We start from the raw sequence: 17,414 nt of genomic DNA on the forward strand, positions 1-17,414 counted from the left end.
CTTTATTTGGAAAGCCGGCAGACCAAGAAGATGGCAGACTTGTGTCTCAAAATAACCACCTTATCGGGGTCTGGATGCCAGTTTCTTCTATAGAATCAGACAGGGAAGTAAAGTAAAAAGGCAGAATAGGGCTTCCCTGGTGGCGCAGTGGTTGAGAGTCCGCCTGCCGATTCAGGGGATACAGGTTCGTGCCCCGGTCCGGGAGGATCCCACGTGGGAGGGGATGCATTAATTTCTTCTTTCTTGCAGCCATTCACGTGTGGGCAGGGTCAGATTGTCTTCCTGTGAGCTGAACAGAGGCACTTTAGTTTAATATTCAGGCAGAGGGACAGGGTTCCCTGAGGCAGGCCATTATGTATGATTATAGTAACAAAAGCAGTAAAAAGCGAAGGCTAAAGTCAAAGAAACAGACAAAACATGGAGTCAGAATTGGCTCTTCCCTGTTACACCCTCAGACAGCAGGTAGGGTTGGGGGAGGTTATGGGTTGAACTGTGTCCCGGCAAAGGTTCTGAAGTCCTCCCAGCACCTGTACCTGTGACTGTGACCGTATTTGGAAACAGCATTGTTGCTCACGATAAAGTTAAGATGAGGTCACTAGGGTGGCCTCTAATCCAGTATGACTGGGGTCCTTATAAAAAGGGGAAATTTGGGCTTCCCTGGTGGCGCAGTGGTTGAGAGTCCGCCTGCCGATGCAGGGGACGCGGGTTCGTGTCCTGGTCCGGGAAGATCCCACATGCCATGGAGCGGCTGGGCCCGTGAGCCATGGCCGCTGAGCCTGCGCGTCCGGAGCCTGTGCTCCGCAATGGGAGAGGCCACAACAGTGAGAGGCCCGCGCACCGCAAAAAAAAAAAAAAAAAAAAGCGGCGGGGGGAAATTTGGAGAGGGACTCACACACAGGGAGAAGGCCACGTGAAGATGAAGGCAGAGATGAGGGGATGCTTCTCCAAGCCAAGGAATCTCAGATTGCCGGAAACCACCAGAAGCTGGGAGACGCCTGGACCAGATTCTCCCTCACAGCCCTCGGCGGGAAGTGACCCTGCCGACACCTTGATCTCCAACTTCCAGCCTCCAGAACCATGAGACAATAAAAGTCTGATGTTTAAACACGCCCCTCCCTGCCCCTGGGCTGTGGGACTTTGTTATATCAGCCTCAGGAAACTCAGACAAGACCTCTGCAAGAGCGCCACACACAGCCCCGCACGCAGCAGGTGCTCAGCGAGCAGGGCCTTGGTCATCATTCAGACCCTCCCAACGGTCCACTTACCTGCTCCAGGCTGTGGAGGGAAGGGGACACCTCTGCTTGGCCTGGGGGCCTGGGGGCCTCTGGAGCTTGAGTCTGTTGTAGTGTCTGCTCTGGGGCTGCTGGACTTCCTTTGGCCCCCAGCTCCTGTAGCTCAAAGATTTCCCCAGCGTCCTTGGAGGGCCCCGGGCGGGTCCTGGCCTCGGGCGCCAGGGCTGAGTCCTCCACCTCCGACAGCGGCCTGGTCTCCACACCAGGGGCTGGTTGGCCCCTCTCAAGGTCCATGGGCATCTGCATCTCCTTGGGCTGGATGCTTCTGGGTGACTAAAGAACAAAGTCATTTCTTCTGGTGACAGGAGCCTGCAGGACAGGCCCTTCCCAAGCCACTTTTAGGGAAAGAAATGCCAACTGTCTGATAGGTAAGCAAGGCCTGTGCAATTTTAGAGAGGAACACTGCACGGGGTCAGGTCCCTGCTCTGCCACCGACTCCTTGGGGGATCCCAAGAGAAGCCTGTGGTGTGTTGAATGGTGGGCACCCAAGGATATATCCACATCCTAATCCCTAGTACTTGTGAATGGGACGTATTTAGAAATAGGGTCTCTTCAGCCAAGGTCATACTGGATAAGAGTGGGACCGGTATCCTATGACTAGTGCCCTTAAAAGGAGAGAGATTCAGAGACACACAGGGAGAGGCTGTCTGAAGACAGCAGAAATTGGACTGACATGCCCATAAGCCAAGGAGCGCCAAGCAAGTCCAGCCCCAACCAGGGTAAGCAAGGAAGGACCCGCCCCTAGAGCCCCGAGGGGACCAAACCCGCCAACCCCTTGATTTCGGATCTCTGGCCTCCAGAACTGTGGGACAGTAAGCTCCTAATGTTTTAAGCCCCCCGTCTATGGGGATCTGTCTCAGCAGCCCTGGGATACCAAAGAAAGCCTTTTGTCCCCTGTGCCTCAGCAGAATTTAAATCTTCCAGCACAGATGTTCCAGGGCTCTGCTAAGGTGGGCGCAGACACCACTGCATAGGCTAAGTGTGGACGCAGCGGGGAAGGCCTGGGGCTGTCCCCCACCCCTCCACCTCCTGGGGCTTCACTGGACAAATTCCAGGGTGATACTTACAGGGCTGCCTGGCTCCTTTGGATTTTCTGCAAATCAAAAAGAAGAGAGAGAGCTGAAAACAACTGATATTAACTATTACAGCGACTTCTGTGAGGAGAGGAAATGCCTTGAATTCACAGTCAAGAAAGTGGACTTAGTTTCCCAAAACCGACAACCGACTGGAAAAACCATGCAGCTGGGAAAACACAGGAGGGGCACTTACTTGGTAAGCTTCCCCAGCACCCAGGGACCGCCTCCTCCAAGACCCCCTGGCTGGAGCTGCACCCGTCTCTCCTGGCTTCCCGGCCCCCGGCACCCTAGACACCTGTCCCCAGCAGCTGCCCTGCGATTTTGGTCTCAAGCCCTGCACGTTGGGGAGCATGCCACAGGTGGCTCCGAGCCCAGACACGTGCAGGGCCCCCGAGATGGAAAGTGAGCAGAGCTGTGTTCAAACGAGAGGCTCCCGTCAGGAACCACTGACCCCAAGCCCCCATTTCTGAGCTCCTGATGCTCTTGCTGACCTGGTTTCCTCAAGGATCAACGTGACTCTGATTTACCTCTTCTTCTGTAGTAGAGAGTGATGGTGGTGATGATGGCCGTGGTGATGGAAAGGACCACAGTCGCAGCAAGGAGGATCCACGACCACTTTAGGTTTCCTGCAAGGAGGCAAAACAGAGAATGCTGTCGCCGTGTCAGGCACGCTCACCTCATCCAAGTGACGTGCTGCTCTTGGGCGTGGTGGCAGCACCGCCATTCTCCAGGCCCCGAAGTGCTCTCTTGATGACTGTCGCCACGAACCTCCCCGGCAGGAGGCACGACAGGCTCATCCTTCCTGCTCAGACAGGACCTGGGCTCAGAGGCCCTGGGCTGTTGCTCACATCCTTGGAAGCAGCAGGAGGTCTGACCTGCCAGCAGAGCAGCAAGAGGCCCTGGCATCCCGGGATGGGGCTCAGGTGTGAGTGGTCGCAGCTGCAGGATTTACTCCTGGGCCAGCAGCACGCAGAGCCCGGAGGAGGCTGGGAGGAGGGAGTGGATGGCCAGTCCTCATGGCAGTAGGGCCGGGCCACGCTGGCCCAAGGGACAGGGCAGGGTCCACCCTGGGGAGACCTCTGGTGTGACCACTGGGGTGTCTCCGTCTCACCCTGCTGAGCTCCCAGCGCCGACAGGAGCTGTGGTCGCACAGACACGGGGGGCGGGGCGGGCCCATCAGAGCCATGGATGCTCGGCCACCCTGATGCAATCTGTCACCAAGGACAGAGGAGGAAGGAGCAAGTCTTTCATGTGGTGCCACTGTTCTGCTTAAAGGCTCTTCTTTATTCTCTGATCAGGCCCTTCCTCATTCTGCCTTCTGTTTTGGTGTTATAATAGCCTTTAAAAGTGTTTGCGGGTTATAGAGGGAACCTACCTCAACATAATAAAGACCATATACGAGAAACCCACAGCAAACATCATACTCAATGCTGAAAAGCTGAAAGCACTTCCTCTAAGATCAGGAAGACAACAAGGATGCCCACTCTCGCCACTATTATTCAACATAGTCTTGGAAGTCCTCACCACGGCAATCAGAGAAGAAAAAGAAATAAAAGGAATAAAAATTGGAAAAGAAGAAATAAAACTGTCACTGTTTGCAGATGACATGATACTATACATAGAAAACCCTAAAGATGCTACCAGAAAACTACTAGAGCTCATCAATGAATTTGGTAAAGTTGTAGGATACAAAATAAATATACCGAAATCTCTTGCATTCCTATACACCAACAATGAAAGATCAGAAAGAGAAATCAAGGAAACAATCCCATTTACCATCACATCTAAAAGAATAAAGTACCTAGGAATAAGGAGGCAAAAGACGTGTATTCAGAAAACTATAAGATGCTGATGAAAGAAATCAAAGACGACACAAACAGATGGACAGATATACCGTGTTCTTGGATTGGAAGAATCAATATTGTGAAAATGATTATACTACCCAAAGCAATCTACAGATTCAATGCAATCCCTATCAAATTACCAGTGGCATTTTTCACAGAACTAGAAGAAAAATTTTTACAATGTATATGGAAACACGAAAGACCCCGAATAGCCAAAGTAATCTTGAGAAAGAAAAATGGAGCCGGAGGAATCAGGCTTCCTGACTTCAGACTATACCACAAAGCTACAGTAATCAAGACAGTATGGCACTGGCACAAAAACAGAATTATAGACCAATGGAACAGGATTGAAAGTGCAGAGAAAAACCCACACACCTTTGGTCACCTAATCTATGGCAAAGGAGTCAAGAATATACAATGGAGAAGAGGCAGACTCTTCAATAAGTGGTGCCGGGAAAACTGGAGAGCTACATGTAAAAGAATGAAAGTAGAAAACTCTCTAACACCATACACAAAAATAAACTCAAAATGGATTAAAGACCTAAATGTAAGGCCAGATACTATAAAACCCTTAGAGGAAAACACAGGCAGAACACTCTTTGACGTACATCACAGTAAGATCTTTTTTGAGCCACCTCCTACAGTAATGAAAATAAAAACAAAAATAAACAAATGGGACCTATTTAAACTGAAAAGCTTTTGCCCAGCAAAGGAAACCATAAACATAACAAGAAGACAACCCTCAGAATGGGAGAAAATATTTGCATATGAATCATCGAACAAAGGATTAATCTCCAAAATATACAAACAACTCATGCAGCTCAATATTAAAAAAACAAACAACCCAGTCGAAAAATGGGTGGAAGATCTAAACAGACATTTCTCCAAAAAAGACATACAGGTGGCTAAAAAGCATATGAAAAGATGCTCAACATCACTAATTATTAGAGTAATGCAAATCAGAACTACAATGAGCTATCACCTCATACTGGTCAGAATGGCCATCATCAAAAAAATCTACAAACAATAAGTGCTGGAGAGGGTGTGGAGAAAAGGGAACCCTCCTACACTGTTGGTGGGAATGTAAACTGGTACAGCCATATTGGAGAACAGTATGGAGGTTCCTTAAAAAACTAAAAATAGAACTACTATACGATCCAGCAAACTCATTCCTGGGCATATATCTGAAGAAAACCATAATTCAAAAAGATACACGCACCCCAGTGTTCACTGCAGCACTATTTACAATAGCCAGGACATGGAAGCAACCTAAATGTCCATCAACAGATGAATGGATAAAGAAGATGTGGTACATATATACAATGGAATATTATTCAGCCATAAAAGAGGACGAAATAACGCCACTTGCAGCAACATGGATGGATTTAGAGGTTGTCATACTGAGTGAAGTAAGTCAGACAGAGAAAGACAAATATCATATAATATCAATCATATGTGGAATCTAAAAAAAGGGTACAAATGAACTTATGTACAAAACAGAAACAGAGTTACAGATGCAGAAATCAAACTTATGGTTACCAGGGGTAAGGGGCGGGGGGAGATAAACTGGAAGATTGGGATTGACACATACACACTACTATACATAAAACAGATAACTAATAAGGACCTACTGTATAGCACAGGGAACTCTACTCAATACTCTGTAATGCCCTATATGGGAAAAGAATCTAAAAAAGAGTGGATATATGTATACGTATAACTGATTCACTCTGCTGTACACCTGAAACTAACACACTGTAAACCAACTGTACTCCAGTAAAAATTTAAAGAAAAAAGGTCCTTGCATGTTATTTAAAACAGAAGGAAATTGACAAGCTGATTTTTAAATCTCAGTGGATGTGCTGAGTCCAAGGGTGGCCTGACGACCTTGTGGAAGGAGGCAAGGGGGACTTCAGCTCCAATGTCAAGGCTGGCAGGAAAGTGGCACTGGCCCCAGAACAGACAGAGAGGAAGCCCAGATGGACACGGCGCTCAGTTATGACCAAGTAACACTGAGGGCGGGGAAGGGATCGTCTTCAAAACACAAAATGGGGTAGTCGATATGTGCAGTGGGAAAACATACACCAAACCTAGACCCCTACCTCACACCTCGCAAAACACCAATTCCAGGTTCGTGTAGAGTGAAAAAGAGAAAGGTAAGACCACAAAGCTGCTGGCAGGTCACAGAGCAGAATACTTTCTCTGGGTGAGCAAAGATTTCTCACCCGGGACAGGAAGAGCACCAACCATAGTGGAAAACAGCCACAAACTTGACCTCATTAAAATGAAGGACCTCTGTCCACAAGAGACCCCATAAAGCGAGTAAAAAGGCACCCTCTGGGGCAGAAGTGGGTGTAGATATCTGATACAAAGGGTTTGTATCCCAAGCTTATAAATAATTACCAATGTTTATAAATAATCATCAAAAATAAGAAAATGAAAACCCCAGACAACTGAATATAAAAATGGGCAAGACATCTTCAGCGATCTGGATGGACCTAGAGATGATCACATGAAGTGAAGTAAGTCAGACAGAGAATGACAAATACTGCATGAAATCACTTATCTGTGGAATCTAAAAATACGACACAAATGAACATGTTTAGTAAACCGAGGCAGACTCACAGATGTAGAAAACAAACTTATGGTTACCAAAGGGTAAGGGGGGATGAGGGGGGATAAATTAGGAGTTTGGGATTAACAGGTACACACTACTATATATAAAATAGACCAACAAAAAGGTCCTACTGTATAGCACAGGGAACTATGTTCAGTATCCTGGGATAAACCATAATGGAAAAGAATCTGAAAAGGAATATGTGTATGTATATATAAAACTGAATCACTTTGCTGTACACCAGAAACTAACACAATATTGTAAATCAACTATACTTCAGTAATAAATAAAAGAATAGTGCCTGAGCCGACACGGCCCCAACATGGGGACAAGGATGGCAGAGCCACAGCTTGTCCCCAAGGATTCCATTTATTTACTCAAGACAGGAGTGTATGAACGGTGACCCATGGGCCAAATCTCGCCCACTGCCCGCTGCTATAAATAAAGTTTTATTCACACACAGCCAAGCAACAGCAGCAGAGTTGAATTGTGACGACAGGGACCTTAGGGCCCACAGAGCCTCAACTTCTTACTTTTATGGATTTAAGAGACAGAATCAGATCCTTACCAGCCTCTGGATGAATTTCTATGGCACAAACTGTATCCCTTGTGGCGTTGCAGGGTTGAAGGATGGTGCTGTCTTCACACCTGAGAGGAAGAATAAAGAAACCCTGAGCATTACTTCTCCCCGCCCAGGCCCAGCCCAAAGCATCCTTCTTAAAACCCACCGGTCAGGGGTTAGAGGGACCAGCCCTGGGTCCTGTGCTGCCCCACCAGGCTTCAGGCCATCAGTGTCTGGCACTTCCCGGGCTATCTGGCCCCAATTGGCTCAATGAGAACAAAGCTTGGGGATTCTCTGATATATAGGGGAGGGGCCTCCCTCTGTCTCTGTTCCCGGATAGACATGTGCGTGGCTATGAGGACTGGACCTGCTGTAGCCCTATCTCTACCAAGAGGGAAGTCAGCCTAAAGATGAAGCTCATGGAGAAGGGACAGGCAAGCAAGTCCAGAGAAGCCAGAGCCCTGATCAAACCAGACCTGAGGGCAGTCCTTACTTTGGACTTGTCCGGTTCCCAAGCCAACAGTTTGACATGGTCTGAGTTGTATTTAAGAGTCTACAAATGTGAGCGATTTTACAAGTGGCTTTACCACTGTAAATGTCTTCCCCAAAGTCCCCCCAAAATCTATGCCCACCTGAAACCACAGAATGGGACCTTATTTGGAAATGGGGTCTCTGCAGATGTAATCGTGTTAAGATGAGGTCATACTGGATGAGGGTGGGCCTGAATCAATGACCAGCGTCCTTACAAGAAGGAAATTGTATGCAGGCAGAGAGAAGTCCACGTGAAGATGCAGACACACAAACACACAGGGAGAAGACCACTTGGAGGCGGAAGCAGAGATTGAAGCGATGCGTCTACAAGCCAAGGAGCGCCAAAGACGGCCGGCAACATGGAAAGCTGAGGAAGCGAGGGAAATTCCTCCCTGAGAGCCTTCGGAGGGTGCACGGCTGCTGACACCTTGATTTCGGACTTCTGGTCTCCAGAACCGTGAAAGAATACATTTCTGTTGTTTATTAAAAGGCACCCACTTGTGGTGCTTTGTTACAGCAGCCCCAGGAAAATCTTACCGTGACAGTGGGCATCCCACCCTGCCTCAGGGCGTGGTACTGCCGTCCTCTCTGCCTGTGGTTTTCTTTACCTGGAGCTTCCTCCCTCCCTCCCTCACGGGGCCTCTGCTCTAGAGACCTGTCTCTAACATCCCCTCTGTCCCTCATGGGCTTGTCACTGTATAGGTGTTGGGATGGTCTCCACCATGGCTGGGGGTGCCAGGCCTGCCATAAGACCTGCAGGCCACAGCGGGGCTCATGATCACACCTGAAGGAAGGAAGGAAGGAAGGAGCATTGACTCCAGTCCGTCATCAGGCGGAAACATCCAGGTGACTTGTCTGACTTAATTTCAGGACACCTCTGTGGGGCAGGTGCTACCATTAGCCCCATTTTACACATGGGAAAACAGAGGCTCCGGGAAGGGGGCGGAAGAATAAGTGACCCAAAGCCAAACAGGCAGTGGATGGAGGAGGGGAACCCACGCGCAGGCCTGTTTGTTCCGCTCACACACCCCAGGCCAACACCTTTTGCACCGGAAGCAGCTCTCTGTGCAGTCCATGGAGTCGCAGTAGAAGCTGCCCTGCTTGCACTGGCATAGCCGGTCGCTAGTTGGGAAGCATTCAGTCACCACCTCCTGATCTGCCAGAGGGAAGGCCGAGGGTCAGTCACAGGGGCCTGGACTCTGTCCTGCCCACGCCAGCCACGGCCAGGTTCGTAGTCAAAGCCTCAGAATCTTCACCCCCCTCCTTCCCCAGCAGGGATGGAGACGGGGACCAGCCAGACCTCATCCCCTGCATCTGGAGTGTCTGTGGAGGGGCCCGTGGGTGCCCCTGCCATCTGGGCTGGGGCACAGGGCCAACTGCTCAGAAACACCCCCAAATCCTTCTGTCCATCTCGTTTGCCCCACAAAGAACAGAAGAGCACTGCTCAGCACGGACAGTGAACGGTCTCTCCCAGCATCACTGGGGAATTCCGCCCTTTCGCCTGTGACGGGCTCGGTCATGGGGCCACACCCCACATCTCACATCTACGGGCCTATTTCCACGCGGCCCACTGTCCACCCCCACGTGAATATCACACTGCTGAACTGTCTCTCTGTACAGAGTCCTAGTACTTGGGGGAGCCAGTGTGCTATCTTGTTTTCCTCCTTTAGGAAAGAAGGAAGTTGTTTTGGCAACTGTCAGCACAGCCAGTTTTATAAAGTCTCCTATTGGGATAGTTTCCTTTCTAAAATTAAAAATTGTATCTACTTAAGGTGTATGGCATAAGTTGATACATTCATGATAAGTTGCTAAGTTGATTTTCATTGGGAATGCACTACATCTAAGAACCATTCCTGGGAAAACTGATACTTTTAAAACACTGAGGGAGTCCCTGTCTGTCCAGTGGTTAGGACGCGGTGCTGTCACTGCTGTGGCCCAGGTCCAGTTCCTGGTCAGGAACTAAGATTCTGCAAATTACACCGTGCGGCCCAAAAAACCCCCCAACAAAATATTGAGCCTTCTTGCTTACTATCTTGTGGTATTCCTCTCCATAATTAGATTTCCTTAAATGTTGTTTGTTCACTTATACATTTATACATGCTTTGCTAGATTTATTCCAAAGAATCTTGTTTGTTTGGGGTTTTTTGCTAATGCAAGTGGTATTTTTCAATTACATTTTAAAAAACAATGTCACTGATATACAGAGATTTAGAGGAACTTCTGTATATCATCCTTATACATAGCAACTCTGAAATCCTAATGACCTGTAGGTTGATTCTTTAGCCAATACACACAGCATCATGATAAAAACAAGCACTTTGTGATGTCTGCTCTAGCAACCTCATCCCCGTGTTCCTCTGTGATAATTTCCTTTGGGGAGGTTCCCACAGGGCCCGTCGACGGGGGCACATAGCCTGGACGGCAGCCCACTCACCCTCCCGGCACTGGGAACACGGCATGCAGCTGCTCTCCTCACTGGGGTGGGCCTGGAAGGTTCCAGACTCGCATTCCCTGCATTCTCCGACGCTGTGGTCCTGGTCTATATATTTGCTGACGTAGTAGCCTGTGGCAGGTGGTACATGGAGGGAAGGTGGGTGTCCAGGGCTGTCCTGCTCTGCTGCAGACTCCGCCTGGTCTCTGAGGCCTCTGCATGAGGAGGTCCCAAGGCACCTGGAGGCCAGACCCCCTGCACAGTACCCACCCCTCTCCTCCCATCTCCTTGGAACATTCTGGACTGATCCGAGGCCACAGGTGTCCCAGAAACCGGGGACCTGAATTGCCCCTTGGCTTTTACTGGTGCCATGCAGTATGTGGATGCTGGGCAGAGGTCACAGGATTTCATGTTGGACCAACTGTGTCCCTTTCTTTCCTACATGTGGTTCATGTAGGTGTGCGTGTGAATGCATGGATGTGTGTGTATAAATGTATGTAGTGTGTGTATTGGTGGGTGTGCACGGGTGTGTGTGGGGAGGATACGGGGCTGAGTGTCCAGGTTTTTGGCGTTTGGTCTCTGAACCAGGAGCCCCGGAAGGCACACTTTCCCGGATAAAATGAGGCACGTGTGCAGGTGTGTGTGAGTGGACGATGCCCATAGTGATGGTACAGGTGTGTGGCTGGACCCTCACAAGAGGAGGTCGTGAAGGGACTTTCATTGATCATGTGGGCACACCTGTCTGAGTGTGGATGGGGTGTGGGTGGGAAGGTAGGCGTGTCCAGCCTGGGCACGGGCCCCCACTTCTGTCCTCAAGCCCTGCTGAACTCACCTCACCCATCTCAAAATAAGCACACACCACTCTGTTCACACGAGAGCCCCCAAGGTGGGTGCAGAGGTGGGGCACTGGGCAGCTGCCCAGGAGAGGCCCTCCCACCCACAGACAGCCAGGTACTCCCCACAGGCAGCCCCCAGCTCTGCTCAAAGGGACTGCGGCCTCCCTCCTCCCAGGCAGGGTCTGCCCCGGAAGGCTCTGTAAGCAGTCCCAGACTCACCAGCCGGGCAGAGTTTGCTGCAGCGGCAAAGGCTGGTAACCTCATACTCGCCCGGGTTACACCGGGTCTCCCCAGTTGCCATGGTCACCTTCAATCAGAAAGAGGAGATTGGCGTTATCAAAAGATGCCTCTGCTCCTGATGGAAGCAGACACCGAGACGCCTGAGCAAGGAGTGGCAGTCACCCCCCAGCCCGGAGCACTGCCTCCCTCGTGGGAGTGGGCTTCCTCGGGGCAGCATCTCCGTGCTGTTCCACTCGCGATACAGAGCAGTATTATTTGCGGAGAATATGTTCTTTAGTTCCCAAATGCATGTGGATTTGTTGGCTACTTCGATGGTGGACGCCTATTTTATTTGCATGGCCAGAACTAGACGCTTTGTGGTAGTAATCCTTTGGAATTTAGTATTTGATTGTTTCTAGTCTATAGTTAATTTTTTCACCTGTTGCATATAGACTGTGTTAAGAAAGGATATTGTCTATGGGTTGGGAACGGGGATCTGAGTATGTATGTGTATCTGAATGTGTACATCTTTGTAATATATTTGAATGTGCACACACACACACACACACACTCAGCCCCCCGCAGCCCCGGCCCCCCGCAGCCCCGGCCCTCCGCAGTCCCGTCCCTCCGCATGCTCCTCCCCTCCTTCCACTGGGGCTCCCCGCGCTCAGTCACCAAGGATGTGCAGCGGGCTCGGCCCCGCCTGGGCCTTTGGGTGCAGGAAACTTCCCGTTGCGACCTGCTCGGGATGGGAATCCGGATGCGGGATGTCCCGCCGCCCGCGTCATCCTCGCTCTGGACGCGCGCCCAGGCCACAGCCCCCTTCCCGTTCTCAGAGTCCTCCCTCCCCCAGGCCCCTCCGCCGCCGTCCCACCTGAGCCGCGAGCAGCAGCAGCACCGCCAGGACAGCGCGCACCCGGGGCACCATCGCGACGCCTCTGCGGACGAGCTGACAACCGCGGTCACACTTCCAAGCCTGGCTACCCGTCGACCCCCGGGCCCCATTCACTAAGAAGTTTCTGACTTCACAGCCAATCGGAGGGGAGCTTCTGACCAAAGTACCCAATCGGAGCGGACGGCCTTCCCCTCGCCCCACCCACGGGCTCCTCCTCCCAGTTGCCACGCCTCCTTTCTGGAACCGGTACTCTCCGCTTCCCCGAATTCCCGTAGGTCGGCCTCGCGGAGGAGACGCCTGGGACCGGTGGTCCTAGACTGGCGTTTCGGCCCTGCCCGTCCCTGGCCCCCGCGTCTCCCGCCTCAGATGCCAAGGTCTTCAGCCCAGGCCGTCGCCGCGCCGGGGCCACCGATGGGCTTCGGGCTTCGGCGCCCCCGGGATGGCCATTCCCGGCCCTCCCCCCAAGTTTAACTTGTTGCCCAGTCGCTTCCGAGGGGGCGGGGGAGGGCAGGGTGTCTGCACAGACCCCGCTGCAAAGGAAAGGACGGAGCGCCTCGCTTGCCGCGCCCCCCTCCCCAGCCCCTCCTGGGCGAGCGCGCTGCCGACCGCCGGTCCCCCACCACCTGCCCCTCCTGCGCCCTCGGCCCCAGATGCCCCAGGGGCTCCGACCTGGGCTCGGGTGGCCGCCGCACACCGAGCGTCTGCCTCTCCCTTCCCGCCTCAACCCACAGCATCTTTTGAGCTACCCGCGGGAGCGACGTTGATGAGGGAGGCGGGTGAGGTGGATGAGAGGGATTCAAGGGGAGGAGACCCTTCCTTCGTGGGGAGAGCAGGATGCAGCCCAGGCACATCCACAGGGAGCTTCGCGCCCCTTCATCTCCTAAACCTCCTCCAACGTCCCCCGCCCCCACCCGGAATCCCATACTCCAGGGGGCCCGCTCAGCTGCTTGAGTCTTTCAGCCCTGCCTGGGACCCAGGTCGCTTCTGCTAGAAGTTCTTCCTACTAGAGGTTGCTGGCTGTTCACCCAAGGAGGTGACAAGGTGAGGTGACTGTCACCGTGTCCCCAGGAAGTGCATCTCCTCGGCCTCTCTCTTTGCTGCTCTGGGTCTCCTAGAGGGTGAGGTGGGGACCCCGCACAGCCCCTCCTGAGCTTCCACTCTCCTAGTCCAGCTGCAACATCCTCTTCCCGCCCAGATGCCCTGGGAGCCAAGCCAGGCACACTGTCAGCGGAGTGGGGAAATGGGTGCTGAGTGGACGTGAGGGTGGGAGGCCCAGCTCTGGACCCTACGTCATTCTAGATTTAACCACCAGCATCTGGACACCCAAGAGGTGGCTGATGGACCCTGAAACCACGTCCAGGTTTTTACTGCACGGAGGGGCTGCGTGATGCCCTTGCAGCCACCCCTCTGGGCATTGGCCACCTGTTCCCCTGGGACGATGCCCACCCAGCTTTCTTTTCCTTGTTAGAGTAGTTATTGGCCTACCAAGGACATAAAGAGAATTCTGGAGGAGATTCTGAGGCTGCAGGGACCAGGGGTTGGAGGGGCTGGTGGATCAGGCTGCAGCAGGGTGGCCCCATCTGGCTCTGAAGGGGCCAGGGGTGCAAGACAGGTGGCCCAGGGCTTTGGGTCCAGAGCAGCCTGCCTCAGTAACAAGGTGCAGAATACTTCCACCTGGAAAGCACCCACCCTCAGCAGGGAGTGACAACCACATGGGGATCCAGAGCCACTCTAGAAGGACTGCCCTCGATGCGGGATCCTGGGAGTCCCGTCTGCCTAGTGCAGGCATGAGGGCTGGGATGGCAGTGCCCACCTGCCCCTTCCTCGGCCCCAGTCCAAGTCCATCCTGTCCTGCGGCCTCTCCCTCTGTGTCTTTCATCCTTCATGTACTGTCAGGGCTGGGCTGCAGTCTCCCTGTACTGTGGTGCGTGGGGTCTGCAGTCAGCTGTCCCCACCCTCCCCTTCAGGGGCATCCTGGGCTGTCCCAGAAAAGGGAGGCCCACTCACCTGGCCCTGGTGTTTGTGAGTACTGGGAATGGTGGCCACAGTGGAACTGAAGGGCTGGGCTGGGGGCAGCAGGGCAGGGAGGGGGCTGTTATTGTGGAGAAGGGACCAGGTCAAATGGGCTTGAGGGCCACCCTGGAGGCCCTGGTGGGCAGCGCCCCTCCCGTGTCCTCAGCTGGTTCAGCAGCTGTTTGACAGGACCCCAGCTTCCTGGCGCTGGCTCAGCAGGGTGGGCTGCTTCTAACGGCTCCCTGCAAACTAACTGCACCCCCATCCTCCACAGACCTCCTCCCTCCATCCTCAGGGCCTCGGACCCTTCCCTGGGCCCCTCCAGCCCCAGACAGCTTCTGCTGGCATTGAGTTTCTCCCCTGAAAGACATCCCACCCCCGCCAGTTTCCAGAAGTTCCCCAAGAAGACAACACACACAATATGTGTGTCTGTTTATTTCAACGGATGGAGCAAAGACATGTCCCCAAACTGGGGGAGGGTAAGAACATGGGTACATAAACTGGACAATCAGCTCAGATGACACCGCCACAACATAGTTTAAGGCTCCGTGTGTATCTATATGTGCAGATGCTCACACACACACACACACACACACACACACACACACACACACACACACACCCTGGCATTTGACACAGGAATGGAGGCCAGACGCCAGGCGCTGTTCGCAGCCTGCCTAAAATATTGCGATTGCGTTTATTAAAAACGTGTGGGAGAAGAAGACCGTGCATCAATCTGAGCAAAGTGTCCAACTCAGGCTCCGGGCCGAGGATGCTGTCCCCAGGCACACCGTGCTCACATGTGCCCGCCCCAGCTTGGCACGTCCTGGCTGAGGGAGGTGGGGCGGGTCCTGTAGGTATATGAACTGGGCTCGGTCCAAACAGCACAAAGGCAGAATAAAGCCCCAAGCGCCTTCTCCAAAGCAGCCCAGCTGGCGTCCCCAGCCCACCTGTGGCCCCTCCAGGGCAATGTGGGCAGGGTCTCAGGAAGGGATGACCTGTGTGCTAGGCCCAAGGAGGACCTGGGGTCCCGGCTTGCTCCTCAAAGCCCCCCACTCACCCCTGCTGGGGAACAACATCCAGAGCCCTGCAGGCCCTCCTGCCTCTCCGCCATCAGTCCCCTGAAGCTGACCGGGGATGATAGGACGAGGTCACCAGGGAGTGCAGTGCACGACGAATGTGGCATTTGGCTTCAGCATTAAGGCCAGCGCCTCCCCGGGAGGACCCCGTGTGGCCCCGCAGGTCCCTCCTCCTGCTGTGCCACCGTAGGCCCCTCTGTCCACAGCGGCCGTGCTCGCTGAGTCTCTGCCTCCACAGGGCTGGCTTAAAGTGCGAGGTGCCTGGGAGGGAGGCTGGGGCTGTCCGAGTTCTGCAGGCGATGCCCACACCGTCCCCAAAGGGCTCTTATTTGAGGATGTAGTTAATGAGCAGCTGACACGCCAGGAACATGCAGAGCAGGAACCAAGAGCGGGGACTGTGCAAGAGGCCCGGGGCCGGTGCCTGCCTGGCCTGTGCCGTGGAGCTCAGCACGGCCGAGAGATGCCTGGAATGACAGGGTGCCGCATTTCAGCCAGGGCCAGCCCAGGCAGGATGGCACATCCCTGCCCCGGGGTGCACATGGGGGTGGAGGGCTCGTTTACGGGAGGGACCCAGGGCACAGTGGCTGCACTGCGCTTCCTGGGCACACATTCCAGGCAGGGGGTGGGGGTCAAGGCTGGGGGAGCTGGGCCTCTTACATCCTCCCTCCCACCTCCATTGTTATGGGCTGAACTGTGTCCCCCAAAGTCCTCTGTTGGAATCCTGACCCCCAGCGCCCCAGAATGCAACTGTATTTGGAGATGTGACCTTTAAAGAGGTGAATAAAGTAAAATGCGGCCACTAGGATGGGCCCTAATCCCGTAGGACTGGTGTCCTTATAAGAAGAGGAGGTCAGGACACAGACACACACAGAGGGACAACCCTGTGAGGACACAGGGAGGAGACGGCCGTCTACACGCCGAGGAGAGAGGCCTCAGGAGGGACCAGCCCTGCACTGATCTTAGACTTCCAGCCTCCAGGACTGGGAGAGGTAAATGTCTGTGGTTGAAGCTGCTTCCCTGTGGTACTCTGTATGGCAGCCCAGGAAACCCACAGCCCCGCCCTGGACTTTTGACGTCATTGTGTGTCTGGACCTCAGCAGAAGCTTCCGGCCACCCGCCTTGCAGCTAGTCTCCTCCTGTGGTGCTAGACGGCCACCCCGACCGTCCCGGCTCCCACGGCCTCTGGGCTCAGCTGCACCATCTCCGCCCCCTCCCCTGACTCGCCCTTCTCCCGGCAGCGGCCCACCTGTGGTGCCCTCTGCTCTCAGTGCTGGCCTCTGCTCTCCCCCTTTGCAGCTCCTCCCTGCCCACCTGCATCCTCCCCCAGGAAGCCCTCCCTGACCATGGAGACAGCATTCCTCTCCCTCTCTCGGCCCCACACAGCCTGCAGTGGAGTGGGGTGCTAAAAAGGTGTGAAACGCCTCTATGCCACGTATGGGTGGGTCACAGGCATGAAATTCTAGGCTTCTGAGGGCGGCTCCGATGCTAACAGCTGGTTAAGCGCTCGCTGGGTGCCAGGCACAGAGCTCAGCCCTGTGCTCCATCCTCCTCCCACCCCAGGGCCACTGCTGTCACCCCAGTTCACAGATGGGAAGACTGAGGCAGGGACAGCCCGAGGTCCCACAGGCCGGGAGTCCTGCAGCCCTGCTGGAGCCGGGAGCCTGGCTCTGGGGCAGAGCTGGCAAGCAGTGTCTGCCTCCTGGTGCTGGCCAAACAGAGTGTGTTCCCAGTCTTCCCCGAGATGACTCACCCAGCTGTTCCTGAGGACCCACTATTCTTGGAGCTGGGGCCACCGCGGGGCGGTAGGAGACATCCTCGGGGGAGCCGGTGCTGGCAGCACCTCCTTCCAGCTTCTGTCTGCTCCACCCGCCACAAGCACGGGCAGCCCTGCCCTGGTTCACCTGGACTCCATCAAGCCCCTGCCAGACCCAGCATCCTCCTTGCCAGCTCAGCCTGTTCACACGCCGCTTTCTGCCCTGCCCGCCCCTTGCAGAGGGCAGAACCCAGGAGGTCCCCTGT

The 17,414-nt window shown here is 53.8% G+C and overlaps 2 protein-coding genes across 8 annotated transcripts in view; both read right to left on the reverse strand.

The window, feature by feature from the left end:
- Positions 1–216: 216 nt before the first annotated feature.
- Positions 217–12,462, reverse strand: LOC309808985 (uncharacterized protein). Of its 2 annotated transcripts, none has more exons than XM_082629571.1 (9): positions 12,283–12,461; positions 11,409–11,496; positions 10,357–10,485; positions 8,964–9,078; positions 7,398–7,477; positions 2,896–2,994; positions 2,360–2,385; positions 1,266–1,565; positions 217–289 (listed from the first exon to the last, which is right to left on the reverse strand). In XM_082629571.1, the coding sequence occupies exons 1-9, from the start codon at positions 12,334–12,336 to the stop codon at positions 254–256; spliced, it is 927 nt and encodes a 308-aa protein (XP_082485697.1). In that variant the 5' UTR covers positions 12,337–12,461; the 3' UTR covers positions 217–253. The 2 variants fall into 2 exon arrangements, with proteins under 2 accessions (XP_082485697.1, XP_082485696.1); XM_082629570.1 differs by lacking the exon at positions 217–289 and adding an exon at positions 860–1,067 and having other exon boundaries at positions 12,283–12,462.
- A 2,274-nt stretch (positions 12,463–14,736) lies between these two features.
- The window catches only part of OSBPL5 (oxysterol binding protein like 5), a 67,723-nt gene continuing 65,045 nt past the window's right edge, over positions 14,737–17,414 (reverse strand). For all 6 annotated transcript variants that reach the window (XM_082629535.1, XM_082629534.1, XM_082629536.1 and 3 more), the window contains one exon: positions 14,737–15,859. In XM_082629535.1, the coding sequence (XP_082485661.1) occupies positions 15,721–15,859 (139 nt within the window). In that variant the 3' untranslated portion in view covers positions 14,737–15,720. The remainder of the gene's footprint in view (positions 15,860–17,414) is intronic.

Source organism: Mesoplodon mirus (genome assembly GCF_964341445.2).
Source record: "Mesoplodon mirus genome assembly, chromosome: 7".
Classification (NCBI taxonomy): Eukaryota; Metazoa; Chordata; class Mammalia; order Artiodactyla; family Ziphiidae; genus Mesoplodon; species Mesoplodon mirus.